Below are 20,953 nucleotides of genomic sequence, written 5' to 3'. Positions count from 1 at the left end.
CCTGCAGTGTCAGTGAAACATGTGACCTTTGTCATTAAAAAATAAACAAGCCATGGAATCAACAGGCGAAAAATCAATATTTCTTGTGCAGCTGCTGTGTTGCAACTTCTGTCAGGTACAGTTATGCAAGACACTGAATCACTGGGACATGGCCACTCAAATATACTAATCTGAATTAGGTCATTGATCCAGCAGGACTCTTATGGATCGTGATGAGGATTATGTCTGTCTTTCAAAGTGAATGCGAAGTACCCGTATTGAGCATGATATTTGTCTAATATGGCCTGGATTAAATAAGAACACCACAAACTCAGTGAAACGGTTTGTTGTGTTATTGACTTGTTATATTAGATAAGTAAAACAGACTTGAAAAGCATCAGGCACCGAGTTTTTTTGTGGATTTGTTACAACATACAGAAAATCAAATATTGCACTGTCATTACTCAAGCTGCAAGCAGAGATACTACGCACAACATTTGCAAGGAAATGTTGTGTACCGAACATGACCTTTTTAAAATGTACAAATTCAAATCAAAACACAAATGTCCAGAGTGGGTTATGTGACGTAGAAAATTGCTGTCATAGTTTAAAAACTTGGGATGTGTGAATACAACCTGTACAACCCGTGTCATATTAACACAGTTTTGTTTTGTGTCCATAATTACAGGTGTACATCCCTTGTGTTCAATGCAAGGAAATGCATTTCTTTACAGCTGGATTAAACACCATGGCTGACATCTGAGAGAAGCAATTTTTTTCTGTTTTACATGCGTATGGATCATTGTCATGAGAAAAACAGGACCAATAATGTCAGAAATATTCTGTGTACATGCATGCATGTATGCAACAGGCAATCAATTTTAGCTAAATATGTAGTCAAACTTTTCACTTAGATAAACAATGCATAAAAAGAGCTATACTACAATCATTAGGCTAATCAGTTAACTTAGTTGTTTATGCTAACTTGCTGCGGCAGATATTGGATACGGTCTTTTTAAAGTCACCTGCCAAATTTACAGTTATTTTGAATATGCTCGAAAAAAAAAATGAAAGGAGGAGTTTTGCTAACAAATCGGAGGTTGTTATAGGAATGAATGGGTGTCTGGTTGACATGAGCTATGTGAAAATGGGGCATAAATCATTTGTAATGTCGTTTTCCATTACATCTGCTGGCCTGGCCTGCTTAGAGGCAGGGCGGCCATGGCTTAACCCTGCTCCGGAGCAGGTCCAATGCCAAGCACTTTCCAAACCAGCCTCAGAAATGAGCTTCATGTTGATGGTTTTGATCACAAAAGTAAGAGAACTATAGACCATATTCACATGGCGGCCATTTTCCTTCGTGCTCATCCTCAAGGTGGGAAGCTTGAATGCCGGGGTAATGTTTTGCTACCGTGTTCTAGGTTGCAAGTTGGTTACAAATCTGAAAAGTTGTTATCATTTTGCAACTTGCTGATTTATCAACTGAAAAGTTGATGGATAGTAAAAATCCAGCAGGTCATCAGGCCATATTTCAAGGTAAAACAACATATTTGATAACCTATTAGCTAACATTAGCATTCAACCACTTCCTTGCTAACATTACTGTGTGATTTAGGTGTGCATGCATTTAACGTTTATCAACAATAAGCCAGCAAGTGGTTGAATGTTAGATGTTGTGTAAGGGAAGCCAATTGTCAGTTATGTTGTTTTATCTTGAATTTTTGGCCTGATGTCCCTCCGGATTTTCGCTATTCATCGTCCTTTCAGTCGCGGATCAATCAGGGAGCAGTGAAATGAAAACAACTTTTCAGATTCCCTACGTTTTAGCATGAGATAAATGCTATATATATCATGCTTTCCACCTTGAGCATGATATGGCCACTGTGTGAATATGGTCTATTTACAATACAAGTTTTTTATAAACGTTGAAGAACAAACTTAAGTAAGCTCCTCACTGAGGATTTTCCATCATCACCAGTGCAGATATTGACACATTTTACTTGGATGACACTCGTACTCATAAAAGGTAAATCATCTTCAATGGGTACTTGTTTTAGCTCACTTAACGCTTTAAAAACCTTCAAAACACAAAGTCAGAACTGAGCACAGGTTAGTGGAGGTGAAGGTTGACATACTGTATCTGGTCATTCAAAGCCAGAATCTCCAAATATTTACACTCCAAAAGGGTATTGCATTTTCTCTACATCTGTTTCGTGGAAAAGAAAAAAATGTGAAAGCTGATGAAACGGGTCACATACGTATAGTATTAACTTCTCGGGCATTGACACACGTCGTTACAGAAACAAGGCCAAATGTCCGTCAAAAAAAACCTCAAGATGAAATCGGATTGATCTACAATTCCTCTCTGGGTCCAGCTCAAATCATGCAAACGTGCTACTCTGTCTCTTTTACTATGTGGCTCTCTTCCATTTCCACTTAGAAGACTTGGAGACAATTGTGTTAATGCGAAACATCAACACATAATGACAGAGTGTTTAGGGTTTGAAATGCCTCTGGGCTATCATCCTTATGACAGTTATCGACTGATTGCCTCATTTGTCCAGCTAGAAACAACAGTTTATGATACCTGCATCTCACTTTTTACTTTTTACCTCTCCCTCCTGTCTGCCCTCTTACAATCAGTGGGTTTTTGAGGCTTTATTTGGCTGCCTTATCTTGATAAACTCAAATGCAGCTGCCTCAGAAAACGTAAATGTTTTCATGCAACCTTGGTGTCATTTCCAGCATTGTCCATTGAGTTTCCCCTCATGAACCCCCTTTTCTCTCTTTCCCACGCTCTCCCACTTATGCCACCCTCTACCGACAGTGCAGCAATGTACTTATGGATGTGATGTGACAATGTTTATGTTTTATTTTGTATTAAGTAACTCTGTACTGTATATATCGGAATGATGTTCTGTATTAGTTTGCTTTGCTGTGTTCTTATGATGATTATTGACTTGTTAAAGTGAAAACCGAGCGTGTGGTATTGATGTTGGTGCAGCTGTCACAAAAATAACTAAATCATTTCCGTTTTCTTGAAAGGAAATAAACACAAGTTTATTCATTCATTTACTCCTCAGTGGAGATGTGAAAACAGACAAAAATAGGTACATGCAGCCAGCAAGGCTGGATTGACAGTCAGCCTTCATTTTCCTTGGAGATTTCATATCCAGCAGTGTACAAAAAACGCCATAGTGAAACAAGACTTAGAGGGAACCAATCCAAAGATGGTGTAATTTTTCTATAGCCATTACACTGTGGAATAATTTACTACATAATAAGAGATTAAAGCAAAACAACAGGAAAGTGTGAGAGTTCGGGTTAGGGTTAACCATGATCACCCATGACAATGCGAGTGCAGCATACTGACAGATCTAGTTTGTGCACAAACTCTGCACTGTATGGGTCAAGTGTAAATATGTATACAGGGGCCCCTGCCTGGCCTGCAAAAGTTAGGGTTTCGTGTAAGGTTAGAGTTCATTTGGAGCCACACTGATTGTTGCGCAATCTGTTGGCGTAACAGTTTGGCTCATATCTCAACCTATAATAAAAAGTGTTGAAGCACATTCACTCAGTAATTAGGGACAATTCTATTTGACAGTTATAATTATTCCAATTGAATTAAAACCTTTAATTTAAAATAAATTAAAGTGCTGTTTACTGAGAACTTGAATAATTGAATACTTCTTTTACCATTTACCGTGCTGTGAATGCTACATATAGTAATGGCCCTGCACAGGATTCTTCTGAGTTGAATGATACAAGACAGGATAAAACTACCACTGCAGTTCGTGACAGGTTACCACTGAAGTTAATGACTGAGCTCTATTAGCCCTAGCTGATGACCTAGCATGCTAACTTTAGGACATTAAGGAGGCACTCCACCAATTGTCACAGGAAGTGGTAATTAGCCTGTAAACTTAAGGCAGTTGTGAAATGTCCTCTGCTCAGCTACTTTGGGCACTAAATTTGATGGAAGCTATAATTTACAAGGAGGATCCAAAGCGTGATGAATTATTGTAATTGTGGGATCTAGTACATATATTAAGCTTGACGTATAGTTAGGCCAAAAATCAGACAATGTTTGCCCCTGCTATTTTTTTTCTGCTTCAGAATACCACATTGTAAACACTCTTACATGTACAAACAAATGTTAGGATGATCAAATTCCAAACACGAGGTGAGACTGATAAGCTCAGCCTCAGCTGACTGTTTTTATTTAGGTAACAATGTGAACTTTCCTCTTCAGTCCGACCAGTCTTGTTTTTTTTTTGTTTTTTTTTTGCTTCTAATGTATTAGAACCAAAGAGCATTCTTTCTTTGCTGACCAACCATAGCAGAGGGATGACCAAGTGCTCCTCTGATGTGATATGTCCTGGTAAAATACAGGTGTTGAAAGGGCATAGAGGACTTTCGTACGCAGTGCATGAAGGACAGAAGTATTTGCTTTAATACCTCTGTCATGTTGACCAGATAAAGACAAAAAATGAAAAAGAAAGTTTTGGCTTTGAAACCAGTAATTGCTCAACTTGTGAACACATCATTGGGAAGGATTTAGATTCTGTTAATGAATAACTGTGATTATCAGCAGTGTACCCAGTGGTTAGAACTGTGGCCGCACAGCAACAAGGTTGTGGTTGTGTTTCCGGTTATCCCGGACTCTTGCCGAGTGTTAATTTCAGTTCCTGGAAAATTCTGTGTCAGTTCTGAGTTCTGAGTGTCCACAAGGTGGTGCTACAGTATAGTTTAACAATAGACCAACAGCTGACACCTACAAATGGCTCTATTATGTTTTCTTTTACATGTGTGAGGCAATGCTGCAGTGAAAGCTGTGGTGGCCCCAATTGGTTTACAATTGATACATTGAAATAACTATCAAAATAAAATATTTATTCAGAGATAAAGATAACATGAACATATGATACTACAGCGGTGCAAACTGAAAGTTCCGTGACAGACGCATTATATGAAGAGCATGTACACGTGTGCACAGAGAATTGGTCTCAGTCGTCATCAAAAACGATTCTGTCGCATTCGCATGACTGACGACATGCAAGGTCATCACCTCACATATTCAGAGCATCCTCAGCAGAACAGAGACAGATCTCTGACGTCACCGAACAGTTGATTTATCAGCAGTGATTCATATCAGAGTGCAGTGACCAGCACAGGAGAAGAGGAATAAAATTAAGGGGGAGGTGATGAACAACTGTTGCCTGAGGGTCATGACTGAGAAATAGTCCGTCTCATCCGTCTCTCAGGTCTCACTGTGGGGGAGTATGTGAAAAAGATCACAGTGTTTCTCAGACTTGGAAGAACTTTTGTCCGTCTTCATTTTTTTATCGGCCCACTTTGTTCTGGCGCAGTAACTGTTTGAACTCCTTCTTGAAAAATTCCTTTGACTGTAAATGATGAACTAAGAATGCAAAAAGACACCACATACATGTGTTTTTGTAAAAGAAGGAAATGACTCAGAATAAGAGATCACACTATTCTCCAAACTTCAATAAAGTCATATATGTTATTGTCCTTGGCTTGGTTGTGGAGGTAGTCCTTGCGGTGTTCAGCTGAAAACCGCTGACATCAAGGTCCATCAGAACTTTTCTCCCCCCACATGAATGTTCTGCAGCTGTATGGCCATAAAATAAGTTTTATTCATTTCTGTGTGAATTTTTTGGACTAAAATCTGTACTTGGTGTGAAAAGGCTTTTAGTGTATGGATCAGTCCTCTACCCCCTCCTCCCCATTACAAAAAATTATGTTGTTAAAGCATACTGTTCCTTAAACAAATAATGTGTCATTTGTGAAATAATATATCAAAGTAATTAACAAACACCTCTAATTTTTAAAAGGCAATAATATACTTAAAGTAACTCTCAGCAGCTACTACAACAAAAATCCTGTCCATCATTTTCTATATTAGAACAATGCACCCACCAAATAGAATAATGATGTCTAATTCACTGTCAGGCTGATGTCATCACTGACTGAATTCAAATTGACCATCAGTGTTATTGCTATGGTAATATGATTTAAATGCACCCTATGTCACAGGGCGTCTCAATAAAAAAAGTAATTAGCGTGGGATCATGGGAGTTATTGTCTTCACTGTTCAGCAACAGTCATTGCTAATGAAAGTGAAGCTTCGTCACTCAGGCAGAACAGTTTGTGGATGCTGTCATGTACATTTTTACCTAAGGTACGTTTAGTTTTGTTTGCAAACTTACTTCCTCACTCTCTGATTCTTACACAGAGTTACAGAGACAAGTTAATAGAATAGAATAGAATAGAATAGTCTTTATTGTCATTGTACAGGAGAGTACAATGAAATTGAGGGTGCTCCCGCAGCAACAAATAAAAAAAAAAGCAACACATAGAACAAATAGTAATATAAATATAATTAATTATATATATAGCCCTTTAAGGTGCTAAAGGGAGGTAGGAGGAGGTAGATTGGGTTTGTTCTTGTCGGGGGATGGTTTGTGAGTGTATGTTCGTATTTGTAATTCGTATGGCCCAGGGGAAGAACCTGTCTGTCAGCCTGCTGGTGTGGGACTTTGTTGACTTGTAGTGTCTCCCAGAGGGCAACAGATCAAACAGGGGGTAGGCAGGGTTTGAGGGGTCTCCTGTGATGGCCTTGGTTCTCCTAAGACAGCAGGATGTGGCGATGTGTTCCAGGCTGGTCAGAGGGCAGCCGATGATCTTTTGGGCAGTGTTTATGACCCTCTGCACCGCCTTCCTGTCCTCGGCTGTTGAGCCTGCTTACCACACACCCAGACACTACGTCAGTACGCTCTCCACAGAGGAGTGATAGAAGGCCAGCAGCAGCTTTGTGTCCAGTTTGTTTTTCCTGAGGACACGCAGGAAGTGTGGTCGCTGCTGAGCCTTCTTAACCAGGGCCCTGATGTTGTAGGTCCAGGAGTGGTCTGCGGAGATGTGGGTGCCCAGAAACCTGAAGGTGGTGACAGTCTCCACCTGTTCTCCATTTACGAGGAGGGGGGTGTGGTCATGTCTGTTCTTCCTGAAGTCCATGATGAGTTCTTTTGTCTTTTGGATATTCAGGGTCAGGTTGTTGTCTGAGCACCATAGCGACAGTTCCTCCACCTCGGCCCTGTACGCTGTCTCGTCCTCGCCTCGGATGAGTCCAACCACTGTGGTGTCATCCGCATATTTAATAATGCGGTTGGTTGGGTGAGTTGGAGAGCAGTCGTAGGTGTACAGAGCGTACAGAAGAGGGCTCAGAACGCAGCCTTGAGGGGAACCAGTGCTGAGTGTGAGTGCAGTGGAGTGGTGGGGGCCGAGTCTCACAGACTGTGGGCGACTTGACAGGAAGTTTCTAATCCAATTGCAGGTGGGGAGGGGGATCTGTAGTTCCAGCAGTTTGGTGATGAGAATGTCTGGAATTATGGTGTTAAATGCTGAGCTGTAGTCCGCGAAGAGCATCCTCACATAGCTCTTCTTGTTCTCCAGGTGGCTCAGCGCTGTATGGAGTGTGAGGGAGATGGCGTCCTCTGTAGAACGGTTTGCCTTGTAGGCAAACTGGTGAGGGTAGAGGGAGGGAGGGAGACAGTCTCTCATGTGCTGGGAAACTGATCACTCCAAGCACTTCATGATTACAGACGTCAGAGCGATAGGTCTGTAATCATTCAGGCTGTCTATGGCAGGTTTTTTGGGGATGGGGACGATGATAGAGGCCTTCAGACATGTGGGGACGGTGGCATGTCTCAGGGAGAGGTTGAAGATTTTGGTGAGGTTCCCTGCCAGTTGGTCTGCACATGCTTTAATCACCGCCCCTGGGATACCGTCAGCACCAGCAGCTTTTCTGGGGTTCACTGCTCTTAAGTTTTTTCTCACCTCGTGCTCCTGGAGAGAGAGAGGTGGGGTGCTGGAACCAGGGGGAGGCAGTGACTGCAGCTGTGTGGTGGTGGTCTCAAACCGGGCAAAGAAGCTGTTTAGCTCCTCTGCCAGTGTGCTGCTGCTGTTGGAGGATGTGGGAGGGGGGTTGCCTTTGTAGTTGGTTAGGGCCTGGATGCCCCTCCACATCTGACGCGGGTTATTGTCCGTTAGGGATCCTCTCTATTTTGTTCTTGTAGAAGACCTTTGCCTGTTCCATGCCCCTCCTCAGGTCAGCTCTGGCAGTGCTGTAGAGAGCTCTGTCTCCCGTCCTGAAGGCCGAGTTACGAGCTCTGATCAGGGTCTGGACTTCCTTTGTCATCCAGGGCTTTCTGTTTGGAAAGATCTGGATGCGTCTATCCTCGGTGACGTTATCTACACAGCACCTGATGTAGAAGAGGCCAGACTTGGTGTGTGTTTGATGGTCTGGGTGGCTGGTTTTGTTTGCCTTCTGAGGGGGGTGTAGGCAGGGAAGAGGAGCAGAGAGAGGTGGTCTGATTGTCCGAGGTGGGGGAGGGGGGTCACTCTGTAGGCATGCTTGATGTTAGAATAAACATGTCGCAAATAAACATGATCAAGTGTGTTTTCTCCCCTGGTTGCACACTTGACGTGCTGGTGAAATTTGGGGAGAACAGTCTTGAGGCATGCTTTGTCAAAGTCCCCAGCAATGATGTGCACGCCATCCGGATGAGCCCTCTGTTGTTTTCATACCATGAGCTCAAGCTGGCCGAGTGCTGTGCTAACGTTAGCATGGGGAGGGATGTAAACAACGGTTACTATGGCAACCGTTAGCTCCCGTGGCAGGTAGAAGGGTTGGCACTGAACAGACATGGCCTCTAAGTCCGGTGAGCAGTGGGTGTCTATCACTCTGCTGTCCGAGCACCAGTCCTCAAGCACATAAACACAGAGTCCCCCTCCCATGCTCTTACCGGAGGCTTCAGTCCGGTCGCAGTGAAAGCTGCAAGCTCCACGGTAGCATTGGGGATATGCGGGCGCAGCCAGGATTCGCTAACAATCAAAAGACAACAGTCACGGATGTGGCGGTTGTAGGCGATCTGTGACTGCAGCTCATCTATCTTGTTCGCAAGGGATCTTGCGTTTGTGTGGAAGATAGATGGTAGCGGAGGTCTGTGTGGTTGTTTCCTAAGCTGATTTAGTAGTCCTGCCCGGTATCCTCGTTTCTGCCTCCTCTCCCTGCGCCGCTTCCAGTGCTTGCTGGACCCGATAACAATCCATGGGGTGCCCGGCGGTCTCGCTATCTCCGGTGGGATGCTGTGGCTCCATGCAAAGGCACCCGTGATTTTTATTTTTGCCTGAAAGCCAATTCTTATCAGGTCTTGGCGACTGTAGATGGGCCGCTGTGGCATGTGTGTGCCAGAAGAACAAAACAATGACATATAAAACACAAAAAAGATGCAAAATAACAGGGAGCTCTAAGCCGCTGCGTCTGGACGCGCCGCCGTTGTCATAACAATAGTTAAAACACATTTACTTTAAACAATATGTCAGATTTCAAATATTTGCCAAATATCTAGTTGTTTTGGGGCGTTTTGATACAGAGATGTTACATATTATAGCTTTAATAAATCTTGTGCCAGATTTGGAACACTAGTTACTATTAGCCAAAGGAATATGAATAGACACCTGCCCACCTAGAGGAGTATTTCCCATGCTTTAATTTCTTGTGTATGATGTTAAGGAAAAAGATGTATTGATAAAATGCAGTTTAGGTGGATTTATTTGAATAAACTGAGCTGCACATTAGATTACAGCTGCTGTTCTTTCCCCATCTCTGTGCTGACCCGCTGGGATCAAGTGTTCACTGTGGGCCAGTCGTCCATCAAGGAGATACAACACAGTTCAGTGAGTGTTCTATGCAGTATGTCTCACACACAAACACACCCACACACACACACGCACAAAATCTCTTATGGGTGTAACATAAATTGTTGTTTATTTTATATATTGTGTATAATTAGTATGGTAATGTAAATTTACCAATCAGTAATGTCATGCAGATGTCTTTTATTTAGTCTCAGTAGCAAAACACCTGCTGTGACATAACTGACTGGAGCAAAGCCATGCTCAAATGTTGCTGCCTTCTAGCGGAAATTGTGAGCTTGTGGTTGCAAAGTGGGGTATATGACATGCTTGCCATTTAAGTGGTAAAGTCGAGAACACCACTGCTAAGCTACGGCGTCAGTTTACAGTTAACTTATCAACTGAGTGGGTAACTTCCAGTAATGCAGGAAATACAAAGACATCATGATAGGATGAGGCCATTGGGACTTTTCTCAGAGATATTTTATAATTACAAAGAAAAACACAAAGAATGTTAACATACCATATACTAGAAAACACGAAAAAATGAATTAGGTATTTCTCTTTATCTTTTTTTGTATCTGTGTGGATGTTTGTGTTTTTGTTGTAAATGTTACATTTGAAAGGTGATAAAAAGTGAACTGCAAAAGAATATTAGTTGAAAATATATTTAAAAAAAAGTTAAGAATTATGTCAGAAGAGTTGAGATCCATCTACTCCTGGCTGAGAGATATCAGTATGCACACACACACGCACACACCCATACAGCTTTGACTTTGGAATACTTTTGTTCACTCTGCTGGAAGAAAGTTTCAACTTTGAGGATACTACAAGATCTCCGGCCGGGCAGGTGATTTACCTCAGGATTGGAAGCTTTCAGCAGGAAGGAAGAGGCCAGCCAATGGATCGACCAAAGCCTCTCCGTCCAAGATCCAACCAAGTAATATAACCAACCTCAGCTCTTGATTTGATTTATTATTTACAAGGTTTAGATTTAAGAAATATTTTTGGATAATGATTGATTGTAATTGATATGAGTATTGAGCTGTATGCTTTGCCCTTGCTAAAAGTCTATGCAATAAAACCAACATAATATAGTTAAAGTTAACGTAGTGGACAGTGATTTTATGTCTCTTTGATGGAAGTAAAAGTCAGGTGTTAAGTGTGCATAATATCTTAAGTGTTCTTAAAGGTTACTCTAGCCAACCAAATTGAAACAATCCCTTAGGGTTTACCAAAAGCCCTTAAAATCAAACCTAGCACCATACAAAGAGCCCAGATCATTTAGAGGAGAGCTGCCATTAACGGGCGTGGCTGGTGGCTGTATCTGACTCAAGGGCTATTCATGTCAGGTGCCAGACCTTAGGAAGCAGGGTAGACTTCGGATTCAGGCAGGTAGAAGCTAGGCAAGTCTCCTCATTACCAGCTTAAACTCCCTATTTAAAATTCCCACTTTTTTAGCAATCTTTGATGTTTATAACAGAGAGCTGGTCGAGTACCACCTGGACAGGGGTAAAGCTCAGGATCTAACAGTTATAAACAACATGTGAATAACAGTTCTGATGATATGGCATCTATTTACATTTAGGGCATTTTACTGATTGTGTTGCAAAGAGATGCAGAAGTAAGCATGCTTACGAGCTAGCCCTGACCCTGATCCAAAGCTAAACAACAACACTCCCCCAGTAGTCTGTGCTCCAAGTCCGGACTGCCAGCTTCATGGCAAACTAGCAAACAGCAGCCACAGTTAGCCACAGTTAGTGGCAGTGCTTACTCTGGTGATATGTTACCCCCCGTTGGTCATATTTCCTTATTTTCCTTAACATGTTAATTCTGGGCCCTTCTGGACCTTCTTCTCACAAATGAGTTATGATTGAATCTAATCTAACAAGCGAAAACCACATATGAAACTTTGAAGAAATACTTGCGTGGGCGAAGTATCTTTGCAATCTCCAGACTACAGGGTGAGAAAACCACAGTTTTCACAGTCAGATACGAGCATTAGTTTTCTCACGGTTGTGAAGCACTTGCTAAAGAAACAAACATACACAGATCAATATGTAATATAAAATGCAGTAAAAATACACTCATACTGTCATTTAATGTTTGGGCATGTAATAAGTAACCCATTTACATTTGTTATATCAAACATATTCAGTGTTTGCAGCGTTATACAGATCTGACAACATTATTCAGTTTTCCCTCTCTGCAAATGCATGATAAGGTAAATATCATCAGCATTAGTTTTCTCGCGGTTGTGAAGCACATGCTATAGAAACAAACATACACAGATCAATATGTAATATAAAATGCAGTAAAAATACACTCATACTGTCATTTAATGTTTTGGCATGTAATAAGTAACCCATTTCCATTTGTTATATCAAACATATTCAGTTCAATCAGTGATCTGACTACATTATTCAGTTTTTCCTCTCTGCAAATGTATGATAAGGTAAATATCATCAAACGTAGTATTTATTGTACATACATGCAAGCTGATGCTGTCTTAGCACATCTTTATATTCAGCATAGAGCCCCATGAGTCATGTCATAGTTTCCCCATTGTTGCAGCCTGGTGTTTCAATGTTAGCATGTGCCTACATGTCTGTCTACAATAAGTGTAAACCTTTGTGAAAGGACATTTTTTGTATCCCTCTCTACAACTTTTAGTTAGCCTTTATGAATCTGCTAAGTGGATATTACATCTGGCTCAATCTTTTTGCAGCAGGATTTAATTTCTTGTACACACTCTTGGATGGCCTCTACTCTAAAACACAAAGATGCAAGACAGGTGGTCTTTGATGTGGATCTACTTGACGCAGCCTGCTGACATATTCGTTTGAATTTCTGTGACAAATCACAGACACCACAGTTCCTCATCTAGATTTGAACATTAGTGTGCTCACAGAAGCCGTTATCAAATGCGGTCGAGTTAAATTTCTCAGACTGACTCACTAGGAGTTGTATGTTAATTATTAATTTGATCAGAATCCAATATATGTTAAAGGCGAAGTGTTGGAAAATGTTATTGATTTATGCAAACATGAACATCTGCACTTTAACAAACACACATCCAGTGACCACACACACACACACACAAACTCAGGTAGGGATTCTACATAAAACTTACCCTTAAAGATTTTGTGTGTACCCTGTAAAAGGAGAGGCATATATATAGTTTTTTAAATATAACTTCTGTCTTCAGATGAAGAATTTAAATAAATCCATAGCTTTTTAAATCTTTTTAAATAGTTCATATTTATTTTGCATTTCATATACATTTACATTCACATTTAGGTTATCACTATTGATAAAGTAAGGATGAAAAAAAGTTTCAAGCCCTGGTCTGAGCATAGTAGCTTCATTTACGTTTTAATACAAAACACTGACAGACTGATTTAAAATCAGCCCTAACCCTAACATAAACAATAATAGTCACATGATATAAAAGTTATATTCATTCAAAAGGTTTTAAGCGAAATCCTCAGATTTCCAAACAAATGAGAAAGTAAGTCAGATGTGAGGACATTCTGTAAAAGTGAACAGAACTTGAAGTCAGCGACAGCAACAATGTCGACCAAACTGCTGCTGAATGGAAGGCTGTTCCAGAGCCGATATGCCAGTACAATACACTACAGTATTCTGACTGCTCACATCTCTTTGATCCAGGGAAGACATTTTGATGCAAACTAAAGGCCAGGACTTTCAGGAGGCTGGCGGCGAACGCTTGGACCCGTTAGAGGCCAGCGTTTAAGTCTGGAATCCTCTGGAGGATGGCTTGGGCTGATGCATGAGCTGGGCTTGAGTGCTTGCTGCTATCTGGGAGCTACTGCCATTTAGGTTCTCCAATAAAGCCCTTTCAAGCTTCTCCACCTCAAAAATTAGTTCCATGGCATAAACCAAGTAATCAAGAAAAAACAATAACAAGTCAAGATCGAGTAGTAACTAAAAGCTTAAACAAAGTGCAACAAAAGCAAAGTACAAACCAAATGAAAGCTCAAGGGACCAGATCAGAACATTCTAATGGGGTGACACTGGAGATGACACGAGGGGGATGACAGAGTTGTGACACAGGCGAACACGGATGGAACAAACTGACAAAGACAAGAGGGAGGACAGAGGCTATATACTGACAAACTAATGAGGGGATGAGGAACAGGTTGAATGAGGCAAGGAAGAGACAGGTGAGCAGTGACAGACTGGGAACAAAAAACAGCCCTGGCATTTTCACCCACCAGCGGCCCACGGAGGGGGGTGCCCAGGCGCACGCGCATTTTTGACGCACGTAAAGAACAGGCACTTTTGATAACCCCGGTAAACGTAAATTCCCAGGCTATAAACAACTACACCCCAAAACATATAACACATTAATAAATCATCAGAGCCAGCCGCTCCATAATACAAACGTGTCTTACCGTCACGCAGTCATCCATGTCTGCCTCTTCATCCTCATCTTGCTCATATTCCTCACTGTCCTGTCTTTCTCCCTGGTGTGCTGGTGCTAGCAGTATTAGTGCTAGTGCTAGCTGAAGCTGCACTTGATTTAAAAAACAAATCAGTCGGTTTGCAGCATTTTTCACCGTCAAACAACAGTGCTCTGAGATTTCTCTCTTTTTCTCCGCTCCCCCCCTGTGTCGCTTGATGCCTCGATTCATTTTTTTGCTAGCTTAAACTCAGTCAACTTCCAACTTCCAATTTCCAACAACCACACTCAGACGGTCTATTCGATTCAGTCTGGAAATTCCCAGAAGGCATTGCTTCATTTTAACTTTTGCAAACAACTATTCAAATAAAAAAATGCAGGTAGATTTGTTTTATTTCAAACCATGCACCATGCACGTTTTTGAACATCTGAATAAGACATTTTGCTACAAAACAATGCAGAGTGATATAAAAGTTTGTGACTGTAGAAGGTAACCATGACTGTGATATAGAGACTTGTATGTGGCATATAAACAGTGATAAGATTGTGATATTGTCTAGTGAAAAGGATTTGGAAAAATTTGGCTTCCCATTGGCATAAGAACTTTATTGACGCTTAAACAGGCTGGGAGAAATGAGTTTGGGGCCGCACTGTGATTGGTCGGCCCGCCCGCATGGCCTTGGCGGCCCCTCTGGCCCCTCCCTGCAGGTGAGGGAAGGAACGGAAAACACTGGAGGGAGGGCAAAACATGGAAGGAACTGAAAAGCAAGACCAGAAACATGGGGGTAAAATTTAAAAATAAAACAAGAAGCGAGAACAAAAAAAAAAATGGGATCCTAACAGTTCAGGGGAGTGGAGTACAGAAAATCTATTGAAAAAGATGACTCAAGGAAAGTATCACAATTTAAGAAATGTATTCATGAAAACAGTACCAGGTTAAGAAATGACTCAAAGTACAAGTTACATTCCATTTTTTAATATATTCCAAAATATAATTGATTACCGGTATGACAGTTGCGTTAATGTTAAAGCTGTCATGTCATCAGGTTAACTGATCTTTGAAGCCATCTCTTTAAATGACCAACAGACTGCAAGATAAGTTAATGACATTTTCATAACATCAAAAATTAATGGTACGTAATAATCAGTTTTGGCAATGAAAACTCGTACTTGAGTGCAGATTTTCTTTACTCTTTCTACCACTGATATGTCCAAGTCATTAATCACATACAAAGAGAAAATTCTTACAAAATTGTGGCCTTTCACTTTTCTATTTTCAGCGTGTTACAACATGTTTGTGTTCGAAAGAATTGTTAAGATATGATGTGGTTTTCTCATGAAATGTTCTGCAAACAAAATTTTCTTCCTACACACAACTGAGTTTCTCATCTGTCTCATATTGAAGGTATCATTCTATCATTCTGCTGTCTGGGTGGCTGAGCTCAGATGATCTTGCAGGTGAAGAAGTCGAATGTGGAGTTCCTGGACTGGCTCTGTAAATGTGTTGTGCAATTGTGAAGCCAGCTAAATGTACAGCGAAATCCTCAGAAGGCGGGATTTGAGGTGGCTTATGCTAGGACAACAGCTCTGGTGGACTTTCCTGCAGTCATCATACCAAACTATGGCATTGTGCTCTGTGATAAAACTGCACGTGTGAGAGTGTACTTTAATTGGGACCAGCCCAAAGCACACCTGTGTGCTCTAATCATGCTGTTTAATTGTTCTTGATATGCCAAAGGAAAAGTGGTCACTGACACAAGGATTCAAGTGTTTTTTTCTGGTGTGTTAATCAATTGATGTTAAGGTTTTGTTGTCTTCTTGTCTAGTCTCACTTTTGTTCAGTCTGCACTTTTTTGGGTGCACTCCTCTTCTATCTAGTCCCACCAAGTGAACTTTAAATGCAATTGTGTCAATCACTGATTTGCAATTTGCTGCATAGATGGTCGTTTACACCTAAAACAACATTAGATCTGGCATTGTGGGAGATCTTTCCACTGTCCCACATAAGTCTTTTTAAATTAGACATTGCAAATGAGGACTGAAAAGCAAGTTCAATTGTATCATCTTTATATTACTATTATTGTTATTGTATTAACTTGATGGTGTAATGTAATTTAAGATCCAAGTTAATGTGAGAATTTCGTCACCTGTTGAATTCTTTCTATCAGTAAAAAAGATGCAATATATCACCAGAGCAGGCTAACTGCTAACTGATAGTAACTGTATTTTATTCTACAACTGTGGGTACTGCTTGTTAGCTCAGTTAGCTGTGCAGCTAGCCGAGCACAGGAGCTCTGGACCACTTGGAAGAAGCGGTTTTCAGGCATGGGGCTAGCTAGTTAGTATGCTAACTTTAGTAAATAGCTCTTCAGAACAGTATATCCATGTCTTTGAAACAAAGTCAACACTTATATCTACACATTGTGTTATTTCTGCATGATTTAAACTATTAATCTTAATATCGCATCTTTGAACACAAATTGTGTCTTCTGATTAGGTTGTAACAGAAGGAAATAAACATTGCATTTGAAATAAGCCTTTATTTTAAGTTGCAGTCACACAGACACAGCAATCTGTTACACCACAAAACCTCCATATTACAGACAATGTATACCGAAGCAGCACTGCAAGATTTTTATCCATGTCTGAGAATGTCATTGATCCAGGGAAGGTATTTTGAGACATCTGTGTAGACATTGGGTTTGTTTTGGGTATTACTGTTGTAGTCACAGTCGAAGTCCCAGTTGAAAGACACGATACCTACAGGCTGTCCGTTGCACACCAAAGGACCACCAGAATCACCCTGTGAGGAGAAAATGCAAAATTAATATATTTGTAGCATTTCTGTACGGGAAACCAGTTGACCTTTTGTTTGAAAGGGCATACCCAGCAGAATCCATAGTTGGTGTTATATCCACCAGCACAGAAGACTTTTTCAGGAAGACCATTCCATTTCTCCACACAGACTCTCAGGTTAATGATGGACACATTCACCTCTCTCAGCTCATCAACAACCTGACCATTGGTTTTAGTCTTACCCCATCCAGCCACAAGGCACTTTTCATTTTCTTTTAGGTTCCTTGGTGAGCTGGGAAGTTGAATTGTTTGTACGCTGTTGCTTATTGGAGCTTTTTTAGACAGCTGGAGACACACAAAATCAGAATGTAAAATTTAGAAAAATGGCTAAATCAACTTAAGTCTTTCATAACATACTTCTTTTTATTGATCAGACTTCAGTTTATTGATCAGACTTCAGTTTATTCGCCAGACCTCAGTTTTGCAAACAATCAATGGAATAGGGGGCTGACAAAAACAACATATCACTTGATCACAAAAAGATGAGATTTACTTACTTTGAGGAGCATGATGTCCTTCCCCTGTCCTACACTCTCATAATGTTTGTGTATGTATTTCTTCTCAATTAATCTTATTTTTTCATCATCAACCCTCTTGAGATCGTGGGTACCAAGAACTACTCGTATAGGGTTCCTGAATTAGGGAACATTGAGAGTTCATCAGCGTATTTTCTGAAATTGTGCCACTAATAAAAGGAAAAAGTTAATAATACATTTCTTATGAGACAAAAAAATTAGTTTATATGTGTTGAAATCTTTTTTTAAAATTCTAATTACATGCATCAAAGATTGCCGTAAGGTAACTCACCCGTTGTCACAGTGCGCAGCAGTGAGCACAAAATCTTCTCTGATGAGGAATCCTCCACAGAAATGATTACCAGTGGCGTCCTGCAACGAGACCATATACCGCATCGCGTTCTCCGGGACTTTTACCCCATGTATGATTTTAGCTCCAAGGGCTGCAAAGATAAGTTGAAATCAAAATAAGGTAAATGTCTCATTAAATGGAATTGATCAAAATATTCTGTCAGCTTACCATTTCGTCCGAGACCTGTCAGAACATGAAGAAGCAGAAGTTTGAGCAGGGCACGCATGATGGCAGCAAGTCAACTGGTCGGTCCTCTTGGGGGTGCAGAGATGACCCTTTTATACAGAGTTTTGCTTTGTTTGCATTTGTGATTATCATCTATTCTATCTTGACTTCAAACCACATCCTGTGTTCAGTGGAGAATGCGAAGGTTTGCAGCTTGTGTTATCTTTGCATCTACATTTTGTTTGTTGACTGAAGCACACAAATTATTATCAGTACACTATAAGTATAACATTTAACATATAACACATTAATTAATTGTTCCTCTTCTTACTTTGCTTCTTACTATTCATGTCCTTCACCACTCACTTGTTTCACTTTCTGTATTAGGGCACTTTCAGCCTCTTGATGTTAAATTTTGTTAAATTCACTTAATAAGTTCAGAGCATGTGCACAGATTCTTTATTGTAGAAGTCAGACTTTGTCACTGTGAGCCAGTGGCTGTGTTGGGTTTTAGTGAAAAAGCCCACTCAAGCAGACCTCCTGAATTCTGTGAAAAACTAGATTAACCACAGGAACCAGTTTCCTGCGTTAGCTTTGAGCCATACTGCCTTCCACCCATTCATAAAACTAATGAGGTAGATTAATTAATAATGTGATAAATTAAGTGCCCTAACAGAGGATCATTACTGAGTTTGTCAATGTTTTTAATTGGCCATGATTGATGTTTTCAGTTGATCCGTATGTGTCACACAAAAATAGTATTTACTGGTGAACTAAAAGTAATTCACTTTTATTTTGATAATGGTGAACATTTTGGAAGAAGGGTAGTCAAGTCAGGTCAAAGCATTTATCTTCATATGTATATCTAAAAAAAATGTAAGATAAAATTCTCCCTGGCCTTCAAGTCTGAGAGCCGTTGGCAATCATACGAGAGGTTTAGAAGTTAAATATATCAAGAATATGAGAATAATAAAATAAATAGATACAAATATCCTACCACAGCTGATACCTCAATAACTCCTTATGCAAAATACATACAGCATGTGTATCTGCATGTGTATGTGTATGTGTGTGGAGTGTGGTAGAGAGGCAAAGTGAAGCTTCCTGTATGTTGAGGTGTGTTTGGTGGCAGGGGCAGTGGATCTCTGGTTGGCTGGTTTTCTATCCCTTTCATCTTATTTTTATACCACATGGTTTTATTCTATACTCATATTTATTTCCAGTGGGTTTTTTTATGTCGTTTGTATCATGTTTTGTTTTCTTGTCCTGAACTTGACAGTGTGTACTGTTAACATTTTGACCTGTAAAGTACCAAGTACTTAGTCGACTACTTTGCATAATTTTAACACAGATGCAACACTAAGGCTTGTCTGTGTGGATCAACTTGACACAGCTCCCTCAAACTTAACTATGAATTGTGCAACAGACTAACTGGACCAGAGGATACTGTAGACCAGAAACATACAGATAATAGCAAAACGCCATATGTTAATTTTCACGGATCGGTGGCATCGTTTAGAATTTTTTTCATTTGCCTAAATGAACATGTTCTAAGATGTTCTTTGTCCTGATGTCGCTGATTTACTGTACAGGACTGTTTCATTTTTAATTGATTCTCATTAAGCATTGAATAAATACACTGATACATTTGGTTTTATCGATTCTATTCTTTATAACCACTTAAGGAACACTGTTCCAACATAGGAACACCCTTCACTAAACGAACACCCTTCGTAAAAACGAATAGTTTTTTTGCTAATAGTTTTAAGCATCAGATCTTAACAGTTTATACTCACTGTTGGAAAGCTGCGACTGTCGTGATTATTTTAAGCCCAAAAAAGTTATTTCCAAACCATGTAATAGCCTTCTAAACTCACCATGACACAACATTAGCAAGAGCCCTCTACCGCAAGAAGCAAGAATGCCTACATACCTTCGGAGTGTTCCCTTTTTCCACAGCTACAACGTCATGCCACAATTTTTTTTTCATAGTTCGCCAAGAGTCCATAGAATGGGAATATCCATGTCATTTTACTTTGCCAAAACTAGCTACAAGTGTTGAACAAGCAATAATCCCCAGGGTCTTAGCTTTCATTTGAGACCAAGATTTTGTTTCTAGGTAAAGGGGTTCTCAAGTTATACGCCTTTGAATCTCAGTAGGCGCTCTTGGAAAAAAAGGACCCAAGCAAAATGCACAGACATGCCTTTAGAAAAAAAATTGTGAAAAATCATTTTTTTTGTTTTTTGACTTCAAATTTTGAGTGTAGCAAGCTGAGACCTGTGGCTATGGCCTAATTGTGTCTGCTGTGTCCATAGACATACCTGAACCCTTATATCTTAGTCAGTTTATTGATATTTGAATTGGACGAAAACGAAAACCTGTGTTCCAACCTCTGTAACTCTGTGTCAGTCATCACACTTACACTTATAGAAAAAACTTGAGGGTGTTACCTTTCCAATGGTACCAAGCACATCCCTGAATCTCAAACTATGGAGCTGTCATGCTTTTAATTTCGGTATGTCATTTTGGAAAAAGAACCTTAAAATGGGGGCGTTCATTAAGTGGTTAATGGTACTCTCACCCAGACCATATTCTGAAGCTTACAGCTGCTTAACATTGTAGCAGGACCTTCATTCTGGAGAGCTGAGGTCCATTAGGAGGCAATTTGCTAAACTGAAACTTAAATAATGATGTCATGATATTAATTGTTGAAAGGTTTAAATGGCTTTGTCCCTTCTTCGGTTTAGTTACAGTTTTTGTCTGACGCGACCTATGTGTTAAGTTACGATACAGTGAGCCAAAGTCTGCAACATGTGTTTCAGCATTAAGCAAAAACTGTAATTCACATGTTCATTAATTGTTCATCTTTTAATCACGCTGCCGCTCTAATAATGTGCCTTTTTGTAAACTCACATTAATGAATATTTTCCAATATAGGACAG

General features: G+C 40.3%; 1 protein-coding gene across 1 annotated transcript; it reads right to left on the bottom strand.

Annotated features, from left to right (window-relative positions):
- Nucleotides 1-16,642: 16,642 nt before the first annotated feature.
- LOC115591691 (mast cell protease 2-like) lies at nt 16,643-18,098 on the bottom strand. Its single transcript, XM_030433890.1, has 5 exons — nt 18,014-18,098; nt 17,786-17,936; nt 17,476-17,611; nt 17,009-17,263; nt 16,643-16,925 (listed from the first exon to the last, which is right to left on the bottom strand). Exons 1-5 carry the CDS (start codon nt 18,069-18,071, stop codon nt 16,758-16,760), a joined length of 768 nt encoding a protein of 255 aa, XP_030289750.1. The 5' UTR covers nt 18,072-18,098; the 3' UTR covers nt 16,643-16,757.
- Nucleotides 18,099-20,953: the final 2,855 nt, after the last annotated feature.

Source organism: Sparus aurata, chromosome 11 (assembly GCF_900880675.1).
Source record: "Sparus aurata chromosome 11, fSpaAur1.1, whole genome shotgun sequence".
Taxonomy (NCBI): domain Eukaryota; kingdom Metazoa; phylum Chordata; class Actinopteri; order Spariformes; family Sparidae; genus Sparus; species Sparus aurata.
The sequence above is the reverse complement of the archived record's forward strand: the minus strand, read 5'-3'. Positions and strand labels throughout refer to the sequence as shown.